At 56.6% G+C, this 19,911-nt stretch overlaps 1 protein-coding gene across 6 annotated transcripts in view; it reads left to right on the top strand.

The window, feature by feature from the left end:
* ITGB4 (integrin subunit beta 4) overlaps positions 1-19,873 on the top strand; it is a gene marked incomplete at its 5' end in the record, with an annotated part of 34,808 nt that extends 14,935 nt beyond the window's left edge. For 3 of the 6 annotated variants that reach the window (XM_083805483.1, XM_083805482.1, XM_083805481.1), the window contains 33 exons: positions 402-491; positions 619-741; positions 827-994; positions 1,453-1,529; positions 1,681-1,892; positions 2,104-2,207; positions 2,347-2,445; positions 3,106-3,232; positions 3,366-3,485; positions 3,764-3,870; positions 4,140-4,173; positions 4,366-4,557; positions 4,743-4,846; positions 5,116-5,174; positions 5,506-5,529; positions 5,685-5,833; positions 5,914-6,093; positions 6,650-6,798; positions 7,165-7,369; positions 8,351-8,511; positions 8,951-9,131; positions 9,263-9,400; positions 9,940-10,122; positions 10,329-10,460; positions 11,482-11,682; positions 12,581-12,745; positions 13,220-13,393; positions 14,397-14,546; positions 15,228-15,416; positions 15,682-15,837; positions 16,281-16,445; positions 16,850-16,963; positions 17,517-19,873. In XM_083805483.1, the coding sequence (XP_083661609.1) occupies positions 402-491; positions 619-741; positions 827-994; positions 1,453-1,529; positions 1,681-1,892; positions 2,104-2,207; positions 2,347-2,445; positions 3,106-3,232; positions 3,366-3,485; positions 3,764-3,870; positions 4,140-4,173; positions 4,366-4,557; positions 4,743-4,846; positions 5,116-5,174; positions 5,506-5,529; positions 5,685-5,833; positions 5,914-6,093; positions 6,650-6,798; positions 7,165-7,369; positions 8,351-8,511; positions 8,951-9,131; positions 9,263-9,400; positions 9,940-10,122; positions 10,329-10,460; positions 11,482-11,682; positions 12,581-12,745; positions 13,220-13,393; positions 14,397-14,546; positions 15,228-15,416; positions 15,682-15,837; positions 16,281-16,445; positions 16,850-16,963; positions 17,517-17,659 (4,575 nt within the window). In that variant the 3' untranslated portion in view covers positions 17,660-19,873. The remainder of the gene's footprint in view (positions 1-401; positions 492-618; positions 742-826; positions 995-1,452; positions 1,530-1,680; positions 1,893-2,103; positions 2,208-2,346; positions 2,446-3,105; positions 3,233-3,365; positions 3,486-3,763; positions 3,871-4,139; positions 4,174-4,365; positions 4,558-4,742; positions 4,847-5,115; positions 5,175-5,505; positions 5,530-5,684; positions 5,834-5,913; positions 6,094-6,649; positions 6,799-7,164; positions 7,370-8,350; positions 8,512-8,950; positions 9,132-9,262; positions 9,401-9,939; positions 10,123-10,328; positions 10,461-11,481; positions 11,683-12,580; positions 12,746-13,219; positions 13,394-14,396; positions 14,547-15,227; positions 15,417-15,681; positions 15,838-16,280; positions 16,446-16,849; positions 16,964-17,516) is intronic. The other 3 variants (XM_083805485.1, XM_083805484.1, XM_083805486.1) reach the window with 3 other exon arrangements.
* Positions 19,874-19,911: the final 38 nt, after the last annotated feature.

The following is a 19,911-nucleotide window of genomic DNA, read 5'->3' as shown; positions in this document are numbered from 1 at the left end:
TGGGGAGCAGTTGAGGTTGTGAGGGACCTTTGGAGGTCTCTGCTCCACTGAACAAAAGCTCAGAGCCGAGCCCATGGCAGCGTTAGATGAGGTTTCCCAAGACCTTGGTGCAGCTGAGCTGAGAACACCCCTGAGGACCTGACTTAGTTGATGCAAGGACTTTCTCCCAGGCAGTTCCCTCCCTGTTTCCTACTAAAAAATGTTTTCTTTCTTACTAAAATCATGTCTGTATATCCCAGCAGCCCCAAATAGCACTGCCCTGGTCTCAGGCTGGGCTGAGCACCAGACCCTGGGAGCTGTAGGGGTTGCTGCTCCCAGGCAGCTCCCGGCCACCCAGGAAGGGCAGCAGCTGGACCTGCCGTGGCGGTGCTGTGCCCCACTGAGCTCCTTTCTCCCTGCAGAAGCTGCACAAATATTTCCCCATCTCTGAGATCGGGGTGCTCCAAGAAGACTCATCCAACATCGTGGAGCTGCTTCGCACAGCCTTCGAGGTAACGGTGCCCTCCGGGGCTTCGCTCTTGCTCCCAGGGCAGGATGTGGCCCCTCTGGGTCAGGCCATGGGGTGGCCACAGTGGGGCTGCAGAAAATCAGGGCTGTAATCACCTCCTGCCCCCGCAGCGCATCCGCTCCAAGATGGACATCCGGGCTGACTACGTCCCCAAGGCCTTGAAGACAGAGTTCAGCTCCTCCATGTACCAAAAGACAGAATCCGGCTCCTTCAACATCACCCGAGGGGAAGTGGTAGGTGCACGGGACGGGAGGCACGAGCGGGGTGCCGGCGGCAGGGTCGCTCCACGGGGCTCACCCAACTGCCCCTTCCCTGCAGGGCAAGTTCAAGGTGCGCGTGAAGGCGCTCGAGTACGTCGGTGGGCAGCATGTCTGCAGCCTCCCCGAGAAAGACCGGCAGGGAGTTATCCACGTGAAGCCCACGTCCCTGAGCGACAGCCTTGAAGTCAGAGCCTCGGTGGTCTGCGATGTGTGCCCTTGCGAACAGGTACGGGTTGTATTTGCCGATGTGCCCCCCTCCTGGGAATGCGCCGGTCAATGCGTGCGGGTCCCGGTCAGCCCTTGCAGCTCGGTGCCAGCAGCTCCTGGTTTTCAGAGCTGGAGGTTTTGAGTTCTGGGCTGGGAGACCCCAGGATGCAGCTCTGAACACCCAAGAGACTGCTATGGGGTGCTGGGCACCCATCCTGCCCGTGCTGAGCAGGCCGGTCTGTGCTACCTGGCTGGAGATGCTGGCTCACAGGTGGAAGGAGGTGGCTGTCCCCAGCTGCCCCCAGAGCTCAGCCCAAGGACATTTTCACCACAGCCCACACTGAGCTGTGCTTGTTGTCCTGCAAAGCTCGGTCTCGTGGGCAAAGCCTTTTCCCTGGCTCTGCCTTTGTGATTCCTGAAATGCCCCCTGGGGGAACTGAGCCCACCCAGCAGCACCTTCTCGCTCTCTCTTTGCAGCATGCAGTCTTCTCCTCACCCAAGTGCAACTTCCATGGGGACTTCATCTGTGGACAGTGCATCTGCCACAAAGGCTGGTAAGGAATTTGCCAAGCCTTGTGCCCCTCTGGGGGTTCTGGCCACGTCTGGCAACCCACCGGGGTGCACACTTGTGCCCTGTGGGCCCTGCCTGGGGACAGCCCCCGTGCCCTGCTCCTGCCTCTCTCAGCGCCATCTCCTCTCCATCAGGCAAGGGGACACGTGCCACTGCTCCGCGGAATTGTCCTCCAACAAAACAGACTGCATCCGCCCTGGGGACGAGAAGGTGTGCTCGGGCCGGGGCGAGTGTCTCTGCGGGAAGTGCCAGTGCAACCTCGAGGGCCAGGCGCAGCGCTTCGACGGGGACTTCTGCCAGTACGACGTCCTGCAGTGCCCGCGCACCTCCGGCTTCCTCTGCAACGGTGAGTGCCACCCCGCTGCCCCCTTCTCCGGTGCCTGCAGGTCTGAGTGTCCCCAGCCGCTGGCACAGAGGGGTGAATAACGAACGGGCTGTGGGCTGCGGGGACAGGGGAGATTGGGGCATTCCTGAGCTCAGGATGCACCCCAAGATGTTGGGAAAGCCCAGGGAGGGTGCCTGGGAGTGGCGCAGCGCGGTGACGTCCCCTCTTGCAGATCGCGGTCGCTGCTCCAAGGGTGCCTGCGTGTGTGAGAGCGGCTGGGAGGGCCCGGGCTGCGAGTGTCCCACGAGCAACGACACCTGCATCGACAGCCGGGGGGTACGTCCTGGCCAGGCCATGCCAGGCCATAGCAAATGTCCCCGTGCTGGGGACACGGGGAGCCGGCAGCAGCTCGCTGGCACCCGGTGCTGCTGCCTGTGGCTGCTCTCAGCCACCGACTGTCCCCTCTGCTTCCCAGGGCATCTGCAACAACCAGGGGAGGTGCGAGTGTGGCAGGTGCATCTGTGACAAGGCGTCTGTGTACATCAGCTCCACCTGCGAGATCAGCTACTCCCTGGTGAGCCTCAGCCTGGGGACCCTCGGGGCTCTCACTTCTCCTTCCCATCGAGAGCCTGTAGGGAAGGAGAGCAAAGCGAAGGTGGAGGCATATCTCGGTCGGGAGCAAAGTCCTGAGCAGGGCACGGGCTCATCTGTGCTGAAATGGCTGGGATGGGTTTGTGGTGGGACCACCCTGCAGCCGTGGGCTTGCTGTGCCCCCAGAGGCGTTACAGCCCCTGGGTGCCACACGTGTGCCTTGTGTGCCTGCGCGCTGGTGCAGGGCATGCACCCAGGGGCAGGGCAGAGTCTGAGTCTCAGCTCCTGGCTTGTTCTGATCTGCCCCAAGGCCATAAAAACTCATTTCATGGCTGGGTGCCTCAGTTTTCCTACTGACAACACATGCTTATGCCACGTGGAGTGGAGAAAGCTGGCTCGGTTGTGTTCTGGGAAGGCCACCTAAAGCCCTTGGAGAAGATGTGTTTGCTGCCCTGATGTAGGCTGTTGGTGTAAGAGGTTTTGGAGAGATGGTGAGGGCTCAGCACCTCCAGCCTCTGGGTCAGGGCTGCATGGCTCAGGGTGTCTCCGAGGCAGGTGGCTGGAGAGATCTCCCCAGCCTGCCTCCGGGCACGATGCTTGCCCTGTGGCCGGTCTCCTGACGGTGCCTTGTGCCTCTGCCCAGGGCTTCCAGGCCATCTGCGAGAGCATCCGGGACTGCGTTCAGTGCCAGGCCTGGGGAACGGGCAACAGGAGAGGGAACTGCAGCACGTGCCACCTCCAGGTCCAGATGGTGGAGGAGCTGAAGAAAGGTAGCAGGACGCAGACACGTGTGGTGTGCCTGCCCCGTGCACATATGCCCTGGTGTCTCCTCGTGCTTAGCATCGGGCTTCCCAGTCCTGGTCACTCCGCAGCCTGGTGATCGTGTCCCCAATCTGTTCGCAGAGGAGGCCAGCGAGCACTGCTCCTTCCAGGACGAGGAGGACGACTGCACCTACCACTACACCCTGAAGGGAGACCCCAGCATCCTCCCCAACGCCACCGTCCAGGTGCAGAAGAAGAAAGGTGAGCAGGCACGGGAGGTGGAGATTAGCATCCTCACAGAGCAGCAGTTTTGGTGATGAGCACCCAGCACAGGCAGGGAGAGATGCAAGGTGTTGGATGGCCCCTTGGGTGTGAGCCAAGAGGTGGCAGAGCTCTCCCTGGGCAGCATTTCTCCTTGTGAGTGCCGGGAGAGAAGCTTCTGGGCTGCTCCATCCCTCCGAGAGCCGTGGCCGTGCTCTCCCCATTCCCTCCCCTGGCTGCTGCCCTGCAGTCACAGCCGGTGCTGCTGTCACTTGCAGAGTGCCCTCCGGGAAGCTTCCTCTGGCTCATCCCGCTGCTCATTTTCCTGATCCTTCTCCTGGGGCTGCTGCTGCTGCTCTGCTGGAGGTTCTGCGCCTGCTGCAAGGTGAGTGAGAAATTTCCCAGACCCATCCTGCCTCCGCCGGGGCTGCGTCCTGAAGATGTCCAGCACCTCTGCTGTTGCTGGCATGAATTGTGGTGTGATTTCCCCCACTAAAAGGATATCTGGCTAAAATCACCTTCCAGAGCCCCATTCATCCACTGCCCACCCATCCTTGCTCCAGCCCTGCTGCTGTGAGCCCTCCCAGCTGGAGACTTGGGATTTTTACACCCTTGGCTGCAGAGTGACTGTGTGTTTGGTCATGTCTTTTCTAGGCTTGCCTGGCCCTGCTTCCCTGCTGTGCACGAGGTACCAGCCCTTTGAATGGGGGAGGGGGGGAGAGGGGTTTGTGGGGTTACTGCCCTCCTGGGAGGGACATAAGTAGGGATCTCCTCCTGGGGTGGTAAATCAGGGCCATCTCCTAGCAGAGCCGAGCTGCTGCCCGTCCTCCCTGCCCCACAGCAGCTGGCGTGGCAGTCTGACTCTGCCCCTGCTCTGCAGGTCGCACGGTTGGCTTCAAGGAGGACCACTACATGCTGCGCCAGAGCCTCATGTCCACCGACCACCTGGACACCCCCATGGTCCGCAGCGGGTCCCTCAAGGGCCGGGACACCGTCCGCTGGAAGATCAACAACAACGTCCACAAGCAGGGCTTCGCCTCCCACGCCGCCACCGCCAACCCCAAAGATCTCAGTAAGTGTCTCACCCGAGGAACGGGACCCCGAGGAGGTGCTGTGGTGCCATAAAGGGCATGAAGCCATGGGATCCGGACACCATATCCCCGCATATATCACGCACATCCCCACACATCCAGCTTTTGCTGGGTTATTTCTCTGACCTGGAGGGAAGGAAGCTGACCGGGGCATTTCTCCTTGCAGTTCCCTACGGGCTGTCTCTGAGGCTGACCCGGCTTTTCACGCAGAACCTCACGAAGCCGGAGAGCCGGGAGTGCGAGCAGCTGCGCAAGGAAGTGGAGGAGAATGTAAGGGCCTGAGCACCTCGGGGGGGTTGGGGTGGGATGGGGCACAGCCACGGTGGTGGTGGCCGCAGCACCTTCCCTGGACACTCAGTCCTTCAAATGAAGAAGAGATTTTTCCTGATTTTTTCCTCTTTCTGAAAGAAAGCACAAACACTAAGAATTATCAGAGTATCACGTTGATGAGGTTTGCTCCTGAAGCTCCTGTTTAGCTTCAGTTTGCAGCCTCTGGCTGTGTCCTGGGACAAACCCCATGTCCCTCTTGCTCCCTGCAGCTGAACGACATTTACAAGCACATCCCGGGCTGCCACAAGCTCCAGCAGACCAAGTTCAGGTGGGTCACTGGGGGGGACAATGCCTGTCTCGGGGTCAGGGTTGCCCCAGGGCGCTGCTGATGAGGAAGAGGATGGGAAAGGGTGTGAAATCTGTGAGCTGGGAGGGAGCAGGGTCTGCGAGCCCTTCCCAACGTGAGCCCAGTGAGGAGCTTCACCTGCCAGGGGCCATGGGCTCTGCAGAAAGGCTTGGCACCGCTCCCCATGGCTGGAGCCTGCAGGGTATCTGCCGCGGCTCAGACATGTGCAGGGCTGTGATTCACCCAGAGCTTTGTCTCCCCAGAAGCGTTACTCACTCTGATTTATTTTTTATTTTATTTTATTTCCCCTCAGGGTACAGCCCAATTCTGGGAAAAGGTAAGTGGAGCTCTCTTCGCTGCTTCTCCCTCTTCATGTGCAGGAGTGTGGGTGGTGGAGCGCCCTGCAAACCCGCTAACCCCTCCAGCTGCTGTGTGCGATGAGCAAACCTGGCCTCAGCTCTTCCCCTGCTTTCTCTTCCCCCCCGGCCGCAGGCAGGACCACACCATCGTGGACACTGTGCTCACCGCCCCTCGCTCGGCCAAGACGGACATCATCAAAGTCACCGAGAAGCACGTTTCCCACGAGGCTTTCAACGACCTGAAGGTTTCACCGGGTTATTACACTGTGACCTCGGATCAAGGTAGGGAGCAGAGCCCATTGCTGCGTCCTGGCCGGGCAGAGGGGGCATTTCCCACCTCTCACCGTCGCCGCTTCCCCCAGATGCTCACGGGATGGTGGAGTTCCAAGAAGCCGTGGAGCTGGTGGATGTCCGCGTCCCGCTCTTCATCAGGGAGGATGATGATGATGAGAAGCAGCTGCAGGTGGAGGCCATTGATGTCCCCACCGGCATCGCAGAGATTGGACGCAGGCTGGTCAACATCACCATCATCAAAGAACAAGGTGAAGGGCAGCAGCCATGGCACGAGGCATGACCAAGGGCATTTGTGTTGGTGTGCCCCATGTCCAGATGGACTCATGTAGTTCCTAAGGAAGGTGCTGAGTTCCCCAGCATCACAAGCCAGAGACTTGCCTGGTGACTGCTATCTGAAGGCACCTGGGTCTAAACTAGAGCATCTTTTAAAGCATCCAGGGGAGGGTCATCATCCCTGGTGGCAGAGACCAAAATAGAAGACTATCACAGATTTAAGTGCTATCAGTTGCGTGGCATATCCGAGGTTGGCCACGTGCCTCTGCTGCTCCAGTTCTAAGGTTGTTGGAGTGATGTAGTGGAAGCCCTCTTATGCTGTGCTTGGGGCAGGTGAATGCCCCCAGTGATTTGCCTCTGCTTTCTGTGTGGTTGTTTTGAGCAGGGAGCAAGAGGACTGGTAAAGTCTCCGGTCCATGCAGTGGTATTTCAAATGCAGTTCATACCCATGGGTGGTAGGAACTCTCTTCCCGAGTGCTTGTAATGTCATTTTTCATGTATTTACACATTTGTTCTGTCCTGCCCTTCCAGCCAGCAGCCTCATCACCTTCTTGCAGCCAGCCTACTCCCACAGCCGCTTTGACAAGGTGGCCAAGATCCCTGTCCTGCGGGAGATCATAGACAACGGGAAGTCCCAAGTCACCTACAGGACCCGAGATCTCACCGCCAAGGATGGCAGGGTAAGGACAATGCTCCTGTCCTTGGCAGGCAGGAACGAGCAGACACCAAGGAAGGAACCAACCCCAGGGCTGCAGGAAAACTGAATTGGGTTCAAAGGGGACATGGCCAGGAGAAGGTGGACCCAAGGCTTGTGTTTAGCACGCGGACAGACACATTCTCCTCTATTCCTGATTTCTGCCCTTGTACCCTGTGCCTCAGGGACCTGAGAGGCTGCCTGCACCTGAGCCAGAGGGTGCTGGCTGTCCCCTGAGCTGTGGGTACTGGGAGGCCAGTTGGAGGTTCACTGGGAGACGAGGGGAAGCTCGCTGGGAACCGTCTCACAGGTGCTGCGTGCTCTGACCACACACCTCTCCCTCCTCCTCCAGGACTACGTCTTTGCAGAAGGCGACCTGATCTTCCAGCCCGGCGAGACCCGGAAAGAGGTCCAGGTCTCCTTGCTAGAGCTCACCGAAATAGACACCCTCCTGCACAACTGCCAGCTCAAGCAGTTCGCCATCGACCTCCTCCATCCCAAGTACGGCGCCAAGATCGGCCGCTACCCCCAGACCACGGTGACCATCGCTGACCCAGGTAGGGGCTGGCAGATGGCAGCGGGAGGTGGGGGACCCCAGCAGGACCAGCCCACCCGGGTCCTGCAGAGCTCCAAACCCTGCTCTTCACCCTAAGGGCAGGGATGAGGAGGTGCCTCCAGCTCCCACTGGTAGATTTGGGTCTCCCTCTAGAGGCTTGAGCGGGTATAGGCACTGGGTGGGAAGAAGATGAGTATCTACACTGCAAAAGGAAATAGAGGGCATTCTTTTTTCCTTTTCCTTGGGGATTTGAAGAAAAAGCTGTTAAAATAAAGGAGAGGCTCCCTTTCTGGGAGCTGTGCTTGGTGGTTCCTGTGACTGTGGTCATACAGAGCTGTAAGAGCTGTCAGCAAATGGGTCAATAATGGAGAGAGATTTATCGTGGTAATGGCTAGGAATACTGGGGATAAAAAAGTCCCTTGTCACTGGAGTAACCAGAGCAGCTTCCCGGGACAGGCAAGGCCTTGGTGGCTTTCTAGGAGAAGCAAGGGGGGGACTTTTTGGGTAGACCTGTGTGGTTCCAGGAGTTGGACTCGATGATCCTTGTGGGTCCCTTCTAACTCGGGATATTCTGTGATTCTGTGACTTGAGAAGGCTCTGCACATCTCCTGCTCCTCTCATAGCCACACAGGGCAAGCAAACAAGATGTGGAAGCATTACTAAATATATTCAGACAGAACTAAGGGTTTTCAGCTGCAAGAAGCCAAGTTCTTCCTACCTGGGCAGACTGTGAGAAGAAAAGGAGGTGCAGGACTTGGGGGGGTCAGAGCAAGACCCTTGTGCCAGCTAGCTGTGTGGTTTGGGGGATGTCATCACTGAGTGCCTCAGTTTCCCTTCCCTGTGATGGGGATCTACCCTTCAGAAATGCTTTAAGAGGTTCACTCGATAATGACCAGGCAGTGCTAGGAAGAGGCACGTTTCCTTCTTCTCCATCCCCGCGGGGCACAGGCACTGATGTCCTCTCGTTTCCTCATGTCTGCAGAGGTGGTGGATGGCGTCCCCCCGCTGACTGGCATGGGCCAGGTCACCCAGTCCCCCAAAGGCCGCCTGGGTGCACCGCTGAATCCCAATGCCCAGGCTCTCAGCTCCAGGAAAATCCGTTTCAGCTGGTTTCCTCCACCAGGAAAACCCCTGGGGTACAAGGTAAGGGGGGAGAGTGGATCGGGGAGGATGTGGGTCCCATCCTGCAGCTGCTGCATGTACATGGTCACTCGTGCTGAAGGGATGGGGAGAAGAGACCCAAAGGAGGGAGCTAGCTCTCCCCTTCTGGCCTCCCTCCATCCTTGGAATTGCTGGGTGGATGTGGGGGTTGCAGGAAAGCTTTCTGGTGGGTTCATCTCCTTTTCTATCACTTACCACTGGGCAGAGCTGCAGGGAAGGTGCTGGAGGACACCTGCCTGTGCTGTATGGGGTGTAGGTGAGATAGGGAGGGCTGGAGATACCATAAGCGTCGTGGCCCCCCATTTTGGAGGGGTGGCACCACACCGTGGCTTTCCCAGAACAGCTCTAAGAAGAGATGAGGAACTCCTTTCCTGTTACGGCAAGGATCTGAAGGAATCATGGCTTTCTCTTGCTTTGTCAGGTGAAATACTGGATCCAGGGGGACCCCGAGTCAGAAGCTCACCTCATCGATGTCAAATCACCATCGGCAGAACTGAGTAACCTCTACCCCTTCTGTGACTACGAGATGCAAGTCTGCGCCTACAACGCCGTGGGTGAAGGGGTCTACTCCGACATCGTCCACTGCCGCACGCTGGAGGACGGTGAGCGCTCTGTACCTCATTTTCCCCACATGGGAGCAAGCTGGCATCCTTGTGCCTGTAATTCAGGGAGCTCTGAGCACCCGAACGCTCCCAGCTGGAGTAACCTGGGCACCTCGTCCTTGCCTTTCCAGTGCCCAGCGAGCCCGGCCGCTTGGCTTTCAACGTTGTCTCTTCCACCGTGACGCAGCTGAGCTGGGCTGAGCCCGCAGAAACCAACGGGGAGATCACGGCGTATGAAGTCAGCTATGGACTCGTTAACGAGGACAACAGTAAGAGCTCGTTTGCTGGCTGGGGCAGCTCTACCAGCTGGAGAGCATTTTCCACATCTGGGCTGGTCCCAAGTTGCGGCAGAATCAAAATGGATCCAAAAGCATTTCTTGTAATAGTGGGATCTGGAGGGGTCATTTCCAGAAGGAGGGAGTTCAGGAAATCATCACTCAGGACTTAATCCTTCAAAGCCACGAGCACCCTCAGTTCCTATTCACTTCAGTAGTGTTTTTGTGTTGTTTTTCACCTTAAAAACTTAGTTCATAGGTCTAGAGGGACTATGGTGCCAGAAAGATGCTATCTGGTGACAGTAGCTGATATGCCAGCAATAGGAGACTTCTGCTGCGGGTTGACTTCAGCATTCGGTTTGGGGATTTCTCCAAAATTATGTCATGCCTGTCACTAGCAACGCAGATAGCCTCAGCACCTTGTTCCAGAGCCAAGCTATGTCCTGACACCAAACCACAAGCCTGTTGGCCAAGGAAGGGCTGCGGAGGGTTTTTCTGTGTCTCATGGGGGAAATGTGCACCTGTACTTTCAGTACCCATTGGCCCAGTGAAGAAGGTGCTGGTGGAAGACCCAAAGAAACGCATGGTGCTGATAGAAAACCTGCGGGAGTCCCAGCCCTACCGCTACATGGTGAAGGCCAGAAATGGTGCTGGCTGGGGGCCTGAGAGAGAAGCCACCATCAACCTTGCTACGCAGCCCAGGCGTCCGTTGTCCAGTGAGTTTATTGCCCTGCCTGGGTGGGGAGCAGGGGAGGCTGGAGCAGTGCCGGGGGGCTTTCTCCATCACCCCTCTGCTTCTCCACACCCTGCCCTCTCCACCATGCTGATCACCCTGGTGAAGGCTGAAGGCCAGCCTGGGCATGGTGGAGCTAGTGTGGTTTTGAGCTGCAGGTCTTAATGGCATTTTCCACCTCCCCACCAGTCCCCATCATCCCCGATGTCCCCATCATCGATGCTGAAGGAGGTGAGGACTACGACAGCTACCTGATGTACAGCACAGATGTGCTTCGTTCTCCAGTTGGCAGCAAGCATCCCAGCGTCTCTGACGATTCAGGTATGTTGCTCCAGGTTTTGCAAAGGTCATTTTCAACGTTCATTTTTCCTTAACAGTTTTCAGCAATGAGTTTCGTTGCTCCTTTCCTCCTCACAGCGACAGGGAGATGTGAATCATGGAGCTGGTGGAGACCAGCACTTCCAAAGCATAGTGCTTGGGAACACTTGACTGGTCTTAGTCTAAATGAGACCTGTGTCTCCTTGTCTTAGCCATGAGGCAAAGGCAAATCTTGGTGTGGGGTGGTAGAGGAGTTTTTCATAGCCCTCTGGGCTCATCTTCCCTTCATTTTGGTGTCTGAATGGACCAAGAGTTACTGTCAGAAAACAGGAGCTGGCGAGGCACAGACCTCTGAGTCCCTTGGGTGCTCGGGGTCTTGGCCAAGCCAACAGAAGGGATCTTGCCAAGTGGTGGGGAGGTACTGGCCAGTGAATTGGATCCCAGTGTATCCCTGTGGCCTCTGAGCTCTTCCTCCATCACTTCACTCTGAGGGGGGCTGGCTCCCCTGTCTGCTGTACTGGGACAACAAGGGGAAGACTGGCCATAAGTGAAATGCTGAGGTTGTCATTGGGATCTGGAGGGTCTTTCCTGGGGGGTTCTCCAGAGCCTGGGATCCAGAAGCAAGTCCCTGGTCCCTGCAGAAAACAGAAATAACAGGAACACCAAAGGTCTTACCATCCCATGTGCACATCGTGGAACAAGGAAGCCTCTCCCAAGCAGAGGACCAGTGTAGCAGGCTCTTCGTGACAGGGACAGCCATACGGTGGGACTTGGACTCTCACCTTCTGTCGTGACGGACGCAGGGCTGGAAAACAGTCCTGGGGCTGGGACACCCCATGCATGTCACATTCCCTCCGTCTACCACTCACCTGATGGTTGCACCTCCTGGCCTCGTCAGCCAACGGGCCTTGTTCCCCCCGGTGGCTTCCCCTTCCCCTCCCTGGCAAGCAGTACGAAGGCGGTGGGGAGCCCGCCCTGTCCCCCGCAGATCATGCCAACACCAGTGCTTGCCTTGTCCCAAAAGGCTCCAGGTGGAAATATGTGCAGCTGCTGGGAGAAGACTTGGATCTTCGCCGCATCACCTGGAGGCTCCCACCCGAAACCATTCCCCGCCTCTCTGGCAGCAGCCACCTCTCCTCGGACACCGAGGGTCTCCTCCGCGAGGAGGACAGCGACGTGGCTACTGGCAGCCTGATGAGGAGTGGGACCCCCCGGCCCCAAGCAGGTGAAGGACGGCTTCGTATGGCCCTGAGTGTCCTGTCTCGTCCTGCTCTGAGCCACGGGGCCTGCGGCTGGGCCCCCCCCAGCACGTGCCCCCTTCCTCCCCTTGTGTGCCCGTCCTCCTGTTGGCGTGATGTTCACGTGCTGTAGAGTCTGCTTCAAAGCCTTGTCCTGGTGTGTCTGCTCACGAGTGTCAAGGTAACCCCCATCTCGGCATGGACTTGGGAGCCTGCTAGCAAGTTGCTTCTACAACAGGCCGGACCTTCAAGGCATGAGCCAAACTCAAATGATGCCTGCTAAGTACCACCTCCAGGGGCAGCTCCTCACCTTAACTGAGTGCCCTGAGCTACCAGGGCAGATCTGCTGGACCGTTAAACAGAAATCACTCTCTCGTGGTAGCTGATCTCTCCCGGCCTGCTGAGAGGGGATGAGGATTTGTCAAGGACTTGAACAACGAAGCAGTTTGCTTTTCAGATCCAGCTGAGATGGGATCCAGAGTGAGATTTGGAGAAACCGCCTGCATAAAGGGCTGTTTTTCTTCTTCTGCCTTCTTTTTTTTTTTTTTTATAACCTGAAATTATAAACTTGTTTGCGTCAAAGGAGAGAGAGAACCACAAGGCAGTGCCCCAGCGAGGCCGAGGTCTGGAGTTACCTTGGGCACCATGGGTGTCTCTGGTGCTGGGTGTAGGCAGTCTCTGTTTCCCCGTTTGTTTCCCCATTATTGCGTTGGGTGACCGTGGCTTGTTCTAGATGGAGCGCTCCAGAACCACCTCCCAGAGCGGCTAAAGCCAGGACAAAGCTGAGGCAGGGTGCATGTGGTGCCTCCTGCTTCCTCCCCAGGGAAACTGGAGCAGAAGCCCAGCCCTCTATCCACCTTCCTCACGGTGTGCCCTCTTCCACAGAGCACCTGCTGAACGGCCGGGTGGACTTCTCCGGCAGCAGCGGCACGCTGACCAGGGCAACAAACACCAGCTACCACCAGATGAGCTCACACGTGCAGCAGGAGCACAGGGTGATGGGCAGCTCCTCGCTGACCAGAGACTACTCCACGATGATGATGGGGCACGGTGAGTGCGGACGTGGCGGGGCCGGTTCTTCTCTTCCACCTTCATAACCACCTTCGGGTTCATGCCCTGCAGATCCTTTTGGGGTGAGGACTGTGCTCACAGCCAAAGGGGACCATGAACCAGAGATCTGGAAGGTTGTGTCCTTAGGACTGATGTGCAAATGCTTTGGTAAGGCTGCTCTGCTTCCAGACCACTCTGGACAGGGTGCCCATCCCTGATGTGCAGAGCACCTGGGAAACTGCAAAGCACCCCAGAAAAAGCACGTGTCTTTACCTCTTACTCTGTCCAGCAGCATGGTTTTCTTTCAGCTCCATGCATGTACACCAGGCTGGCGCTGTCAGGTTGTAAAAGACCTTAAAATCTGAGCCTTAAAAAAATATATCTCTGTGCAGGAGCCAACACCTGGGCTGAACCCGCTCTGAAGTCTTCAACGGTGTTTTTCTCTTTCTCTCTTTCTCTTACACTGCTCTGTAGATTACCCAGGGAGACCCCTCCCTCCCATCCGTGAAGATGCTGGGAGGACAATCCCGCTGCCCCGGGATGTGGGTTTCAGGAGCAGGGCAAAGGTGAAGGGTTACTACCCCAGCACCGGCTTTCGGGACTCTATAATCATGACTGATGGGTCCGCAGGGATTTGCAAGTACATAGGTACAGCTTTGTCCAGTGTCTCCTTCCAGCCACTCATCCCATAACCAGCCAGGCCACTGGCCATCTGTGAGCTGTTGCCATCTGCTGCCCCCAGACCCTCTCTCCATGGCTTTCTGTGTGCCACACCAACACCCAGGCTGTGCCTCCATCACACCACCTTTCTATTTGCAGGTCACTTCAGCTGTGTTTCAAGCCACGTGGGCTGATTAACACTCACCGCCGCTGCCACCATGCTCTAACGAGCTGACCACCTCATTGTCCCCTCCTCTTCATTCCTAACAAGCTTATTGTCCCCATTCTTACCCCACAGGCCTTTGGAGGACTCCTGGGGAGAACGTGTGCTCCGTAAGAGATGTCCCTCTGCAAACTCTTTGGCCAATAGTCCATGAGGTCCTGCCAAGGAACTTCGATTGTGTGCTGCACTCAGAAAGGAGGGGCAGAAAGCAGCTTCACGTGCCCATCCCTGAGCTTCACCTCCCTGGGAGGCTTCTGTGCTTGCCATAAGCCTTGTGTCCCACTGGGCTGAGCTCCGGGGAGCCAGGAGCACCCCGCTCTGGTCCCAGCTGCCCCTGCCCCCTTGAACAATCCCTGGGCTGCTTTAGCTGTAGGTTAGGGCCACTCTGAACTGAGCCACGCTTGCTCTGAAGATGCCCGTGAAGGGTTTGGCAGACTGGACTGCTTCGGGGTGAGCCAAGAGGGTCGCACGCAGCATATGGGCCCCTGCTCTGGTTGCTCCGCCACAGGGCCATGAAGCTTATCTTGCCTTGTCTCACCCAAGGGTGGCACCCCAAGGTCATAGGACATCCCTGTAGGTGTGCAGAGCCAACCAGTCCCCCTGTTGACGGGGCCAGCTTGCAGAGAGGACATCTCACCACGTTCTCACCACGTTCTCCCCGGACCATCAGGACCATCCCACGCTTGCGCGTGCTGCTCCCTCCTCTCCCCCAGCCCAACTAACCCCTTGCCCCCAAATCCCTGCCGTGACGGTCCCGTTCTGCCTCAGATTCCAGGCTGCCGCTGGGCGTCCCCGACACCCCGACCCGTTTGGTCTTCTCCGCCTTGGGGCCCACCTCCCTGAAGGTGAGCTGGCAGGAGCCGCACTGCGAGAAGGAGGTGCAGGGCTACAGCGTGCAGTACCAGCTGCTCAACGGAGGTGAGCGGGCAGGCAGATGGGTCACCGGGCAGTGCTGGGAGCTTCTGGTGGTGGAGACTTGCCCAGGTCTTCTGGGCAGCCTGCTCTCTTGGGTTTCCTCGAGCAGAAGGGTTGGACTAGATGACCTCCAGAGGTCCCTCCCAACCACCACCATTCAGTGATTTAGGGACTGGTCCCAACTTTGCTCTTTCCATAGCCCTGAGGAAATGTCTCAGCCACACTTTTTATTCCCTGCTTATGTCAGGGGGACAATTCCCTAGCATTGCTTGTGGAGTCACTCCTCCTCCAAAAAACCCTGTGCTCCTTCTCCATCTCTGTCTTAGCTGAAGGTTTTTTCATCATGTTGGATTTGGAGGAAGGATTGGAACAAAAATTTATTGTTTTTACGTGAAACTTGGGGCAGTTAGTGAAAATGTAGTTCTCTTTGCTCGAAAATCCCTGACTTTTCAAGAAGCTATTGTTTGTCCTAAGCCTTTTTTGGAGCAACATCTGGTCCTGTGCTACCAGCTGGTGGGGGCAAGGTGTGATGGAGGTGGCTGGGGAGCGGGGGGGGACACTGGATGAATTTTTCTGGCTCAGTTTTCCAGGCAGTTCATTTGAGGTAGGGTTTAGGACAAAGCCAGGGCTCTGCCTTTGTGCCTGCTACACAGTGCTGATGTCCCCCTTCCCCGCGTGTCCCAGGAGAGGTGCACCGCCTCACCATCCCCAACCCCGGCCAGAACTCGGTGGTGGTGGAGGACCTGCTGCCCAACCACTCCTACATCTTCAAGGTGAAGGCGCAGAGTGAGGAGGGCTGGGGCCCCGAGAGGGAAGGAGTCATCACTATCGAGTCCCAGGTGGACCCGCAGAGCCCGCTCAGCCCTGTTCCAGGTGAGGCAGACGGGGACCTGGGGAGGGGTGGCGCTGATGGCTCTGCTTCTGTCCACACTGCTGGTGGTTTTCTCTCCCCTTACCCCATCCTGAGCTCTCCTTTCCTTTTTTTTCATTAAGAAATGGGACCTTTTTCCCCATGTGCTCACCTTCCCTTAGCTGTTGGGGTAGCTGAGGCCTCCCAGCTCGTTACACAAACACTGTGTGCAGCCCCCAGCCGGGATCCTCCCCACCACCTTCTGACCCCTCGCTTGTGCCCCGGCAGGTTCCCCCTTCACGCTGAGCACACCCAGCGCTCCCGGACCGCTGGTCTTCACTGCCCTCAGCCCCGATTCCCTGCAGCTCAGCTGGGAGAGGCCCCGCAAGCCCAACGGGGCCATCCTGGGCTACATGGTCACCTGCGAGATGCTGCACGGAGGAGGTAAGGTAGAAGGCTGTGGAAAACCAATTCCTTGTGCAGAAAACAAGATAACTTCCAGCAGAAACTTGCTGCTTTTTTTGCTGGGACCAGCAACAGAGTCGTGTGCTCACATCAGTGCAAAGTGGGGACGTGAGACTGGTTCCAGGCCTGGGAGCAGCTGGACCCCGATGCTTTGAGTCGTTGCATGGTCTGGTGTAACAAAAGTGGGGAGACGAAGGACGTGACATCAGCCCAAATCCAGCGGAGGTTATTTGTTCAGGATCAGCACTGTACTGAAGTAGGGCTGTCTTAGCTGCCCTATTTCTCAGGGTGCGATCATACAACTTGTGGGTGGCACAGAGCTTAGGGAAAGCCAAGACACCAGCCAGAAGTGGGAGGTGTTTGCATGGACGGTCACTCCTGTCTGTCTGTCTGTCTTCACTCCAGTCTGTCTGTGTTTTTAGGGGAGCCCAGGAATATCTACGTGGAAGGAGACAATCCAGAAACAACCCTGACCGTGCCCCACCTGAGCGAGAACATCCCGTACAAGTTCAAAGTGCAAGCCAAGACCACCCAAGGCTTCGGGCCGGAGAGAGAAGGCATCATCACCATCGAATCTCAGGATGGAGGTATGGTACCGCATCTTCCTGGGAATGCAAAGACAAGAGGCCTCTCAGAGCAGGAAATATGACTCCTGGAGCCCTTCCCAGCTCTGGTTGTGACTCCGTTTTCCATCTCTTTAATGACAGCAATGTTGTACCTTGTGAGCACTGTCCCTGTCCTGCAAAATGCACTGAATGTGGGACAATTATGAAAACCTGACGATGTTTTAATTTATTACAAATCTTCTGTTTTATGCCTGATTCTACACATAGGCACAGGTCCTCAGCCCTCCCAGTTCCTCCTAAACCCGGCCCTAATGACAACAAGACAAACCTCCTGAACTGACCGTTGGTGCTCGTTGTGCAGGGTCACAAGCTTGGAAGCTCCTTGTCATTTCCTGGCTGATCTCTCCCCTTTTCCTTCTCTCCAGGCACTTTCTCACAGTTTGGAGGACAGCAGTACATGAGAGAAGTGTACAACTTTCCTACTGAATACACCACCAAAACCAGCATCAGCCACTCTTCCCTGGACCCCCACTTTTCAGGTAAGGGCTTGCTGTCTGCTCTGAAACCGCTGGAGAGCAAAGGTCAGCTCTGCTTTAACCTCAGATGTCCCGGGCAGTGCAGGGGGGTCCACCAGGCAGGATGGATGGAGAGGACCAGGCCCTTTTCTACACCACGTCCTGCTCTGCCCTGCAGGCAGTTGCAGCCATTTCCCTGCGTGCTGCCTGGTCACAGAGGGAAATGTGAGTTTTTATGAGCCCCACAGGAGTTATCTGGTGATGAAATCACAGTTCTTCCTGCAAGGCTAGGTCTCTTCAGAAAAGTATGGTGACCATTTTAATTACATCAGTCCAGCCGTCCCACGTTGTCCCCCTTGAGTTCAAGGACTCATGGGCTCATACTGTAAGAAGAAGAGTTTGGGAGCTGGTAGAAAATCCATCTTATTGACTGGCATAGCAGAGTACTGAATTAATTGATTTGGAGAGGTGGTATTTGAGGAGAAACCTCTGCCAAAAAGCACGAGGTAGCACAAATCCCACTCCCCGTGACCCCATGCTCAGTGCAGCGCCCTGACCGCCAAGCCTCTCGTTGCAGACGGCATGCTGATGACGACCCAGCGGGTGGAGAGCGCCAGCAGCACCCTCACCAAGCAGGTCACCAAAGAGTTCGTCAGCAGGACCGTGATGTCCAGCGGGACCCTCACCAAGCAGATGGAGAGGCAGTTCTACGAGGCCTGAGCCAGGGCAGGCTGCCTGCCAGCGGGACGCCGCCGTTGGGGCTAGCAGGGCTTCATGGCACGGTTCGGGAGTGCTTCATCCAGACTCTGCCGTGGTGCCTGGGCAGCTCCTCCCATGGGCAGAGACTTTCCAGGGCACTTCAGGCTCTGGAGCTCTCCTTTAGAGCCCAGCGCACTCCAAGCCCTGGCATGGTTGGGTCATCAGGCGGGTGCTCGCCATCCCCTGTCCTGCCTTGCGGAGCCCCAGTCCTGCAGGATCTACAAGGATGCCTTCCACGAGCAATCACCGGTCACTCCAACACCGTTTTTGATGCCCACCCATCCGAGCACTCCTGCGGAAGTGCAGGTGCCTCGACGGCCCCAGCCTCCCCAGGTAAATGGAAGGCAATGATTTATTCCCGGGTCCTCGGTTTTGAGAGGAGCCCAGCCAATGGCATCCTGAAACAGCCTGATTTACAGAGGGTCACCGTTCCCACCTTTGCTCCAGGCTCTCTGGAAAATGGCTGTCTGCTGGAGGTGGTGATTTCGTCCTGGGTTATTTTAAGAGCTGCATGGTAGCGGGTCAGGGTAACCTCTGCTTTCCTACTGCACCTGTCCTTCGCTGCTAACCTTTGGTACCACGATAGCAAAGTATAGCCTTTCATCTGTATAGCACTACTCGTGTTGGCCTCTGATGCATTTTTTTTTGCGTATGTTATTGTACAGTTTTCGTAGTATATATATAAATATATTATAAATTTTATTATTTTATAAAAAAAAATGGAGGTGGATGAGATCTATGCTGAGTGTCTGAGGATAAACTGGGACCATGGCTGCTGAGAAGCATCACATAACTGGAAGAAATTAGTTCAGGGCTCCATCCAACAGCCACTAAACTCCATGGAAAGCCTGGTTTGGGGCAGTTGATGTCTGCCAGCCCTGCAGCCCTCAGCAGCAGGCTGCCAGCAGCTGTGTGCGCACCACGTCCACCTGCTGGAGCTGCAGCACATGCCTGTGGAAGGACTGAGAGCTGCTGGGGAGCAGGGCAAGAGGAACAGCTCTGTTACGGTGCCCGGAGCTGGGAACAGTGCTCAGGACATCCCACAAGGCTGACGTGGACAGAGACTGTGGACAGAAACTGTTGGATCACCTTTAAAAGCCCTTTTGCCCAATAGCACCGTCCCAAAAGAGACCTGTGAGCACTCGGTAAACACAAGGGAGGAACGGGACTGGGAAGAGCAGCGTTTCTTCAGGCTGAGCTTGTCTCCTGAGCTTTTCTCCTTGGCTTTAGCCGTCCTTGGACAGAGCTGGGTGCGGGGCTGAGCCAGGACCTTGCTGGGCCTCGTTTCCCGGCTCTGGGCAGGATGCCCAGCATCTCGCCGCCCTCTGCCAGCGCAGAACAATTGGGCTCCGTGTCTGGATGAAAGTCATGTTTCCCTGGCTTCTTTCAGCAGCACGGGCACAGGCGAGGAGCTGCTGGAAAAAAAGATCCTGCCCGAAGCAGCAGCTGCCACCTTCCTGGCTTGGTGCTTTCAACCAAAGCAGCAGCTGGCTCTTCTCCCTGGCAGCATCGCCTGCTTGATTTGATCTGATGCTGCACCTTGGCTTTTTTGGTTTGGCTTATTCTATTTTTTGGAATCAGAGAAAGATTTTCCAGCTCTGACAGTGCCGAGAGCTCCTTCTCGCCAGCCTGCTCATGTGGAGGGGATGGGTTTACATGTTTGAGCACAGCTGCACAGGGATGAGCGATGTCCATGGGGGTCTCCAGGAGTGCAGCTGGGGCTGGGGCAGTTTTGAACTTGAAGCAGGGCATCTTTCACCAAACCTGTGGCTTTCCCAAGCAAGCAGGGATGGCTTCCAGCTCCTCTCTCACCCCTGCATCTGGGCTTTCCTCTCCCAGCCCAGCAGGAACCATTTCCAGCTGCTGCCTCTCCTGCCCATGAGCCCCCTGACCCTTTCCCTGTGCTTTGTGATTCAAGGTAAAAGACTGAATGCAGCCTCAAATAGAAGCCCCCTTTCCAAACATTTTAACCAAAGGCTAAGAGAAGCACACAGCTCCCCAGCTGCTGCTCTCCCCGGCAGCACGTGCTCCCTGTGTGCATGAGGTTATGTCCCCAACAGCGTCACTTTTTAATTCTCATCTGGTCATTTGGGCTGTCGATGTTCCAGGTCAACCCGACAGCAGGTCTTCGATCAGATGGCTCCCTATTGCACTCAATAAATATTTTCTCTAGTCTGCCTCTTTCTTTTTCTTTTCAAAAGCATTGTTCCCCC

The sequence above is a fragment of the Anser anser genome (assembly GCF_964211835.1).
Source record: "Anser anser genome assembly, chromosome: 19".
Classification (NCBI taxonomy): Eukaryota; Metazoa; Chordata; class Aves; order Anseriformes; family Anatidae; genus Anser; species Anser anser.
The sequence above is the reverse complement of the archived record's forward strand: the minus strand, read 5'-3'. Positions and strand labels throughout refer to the sequence as shown.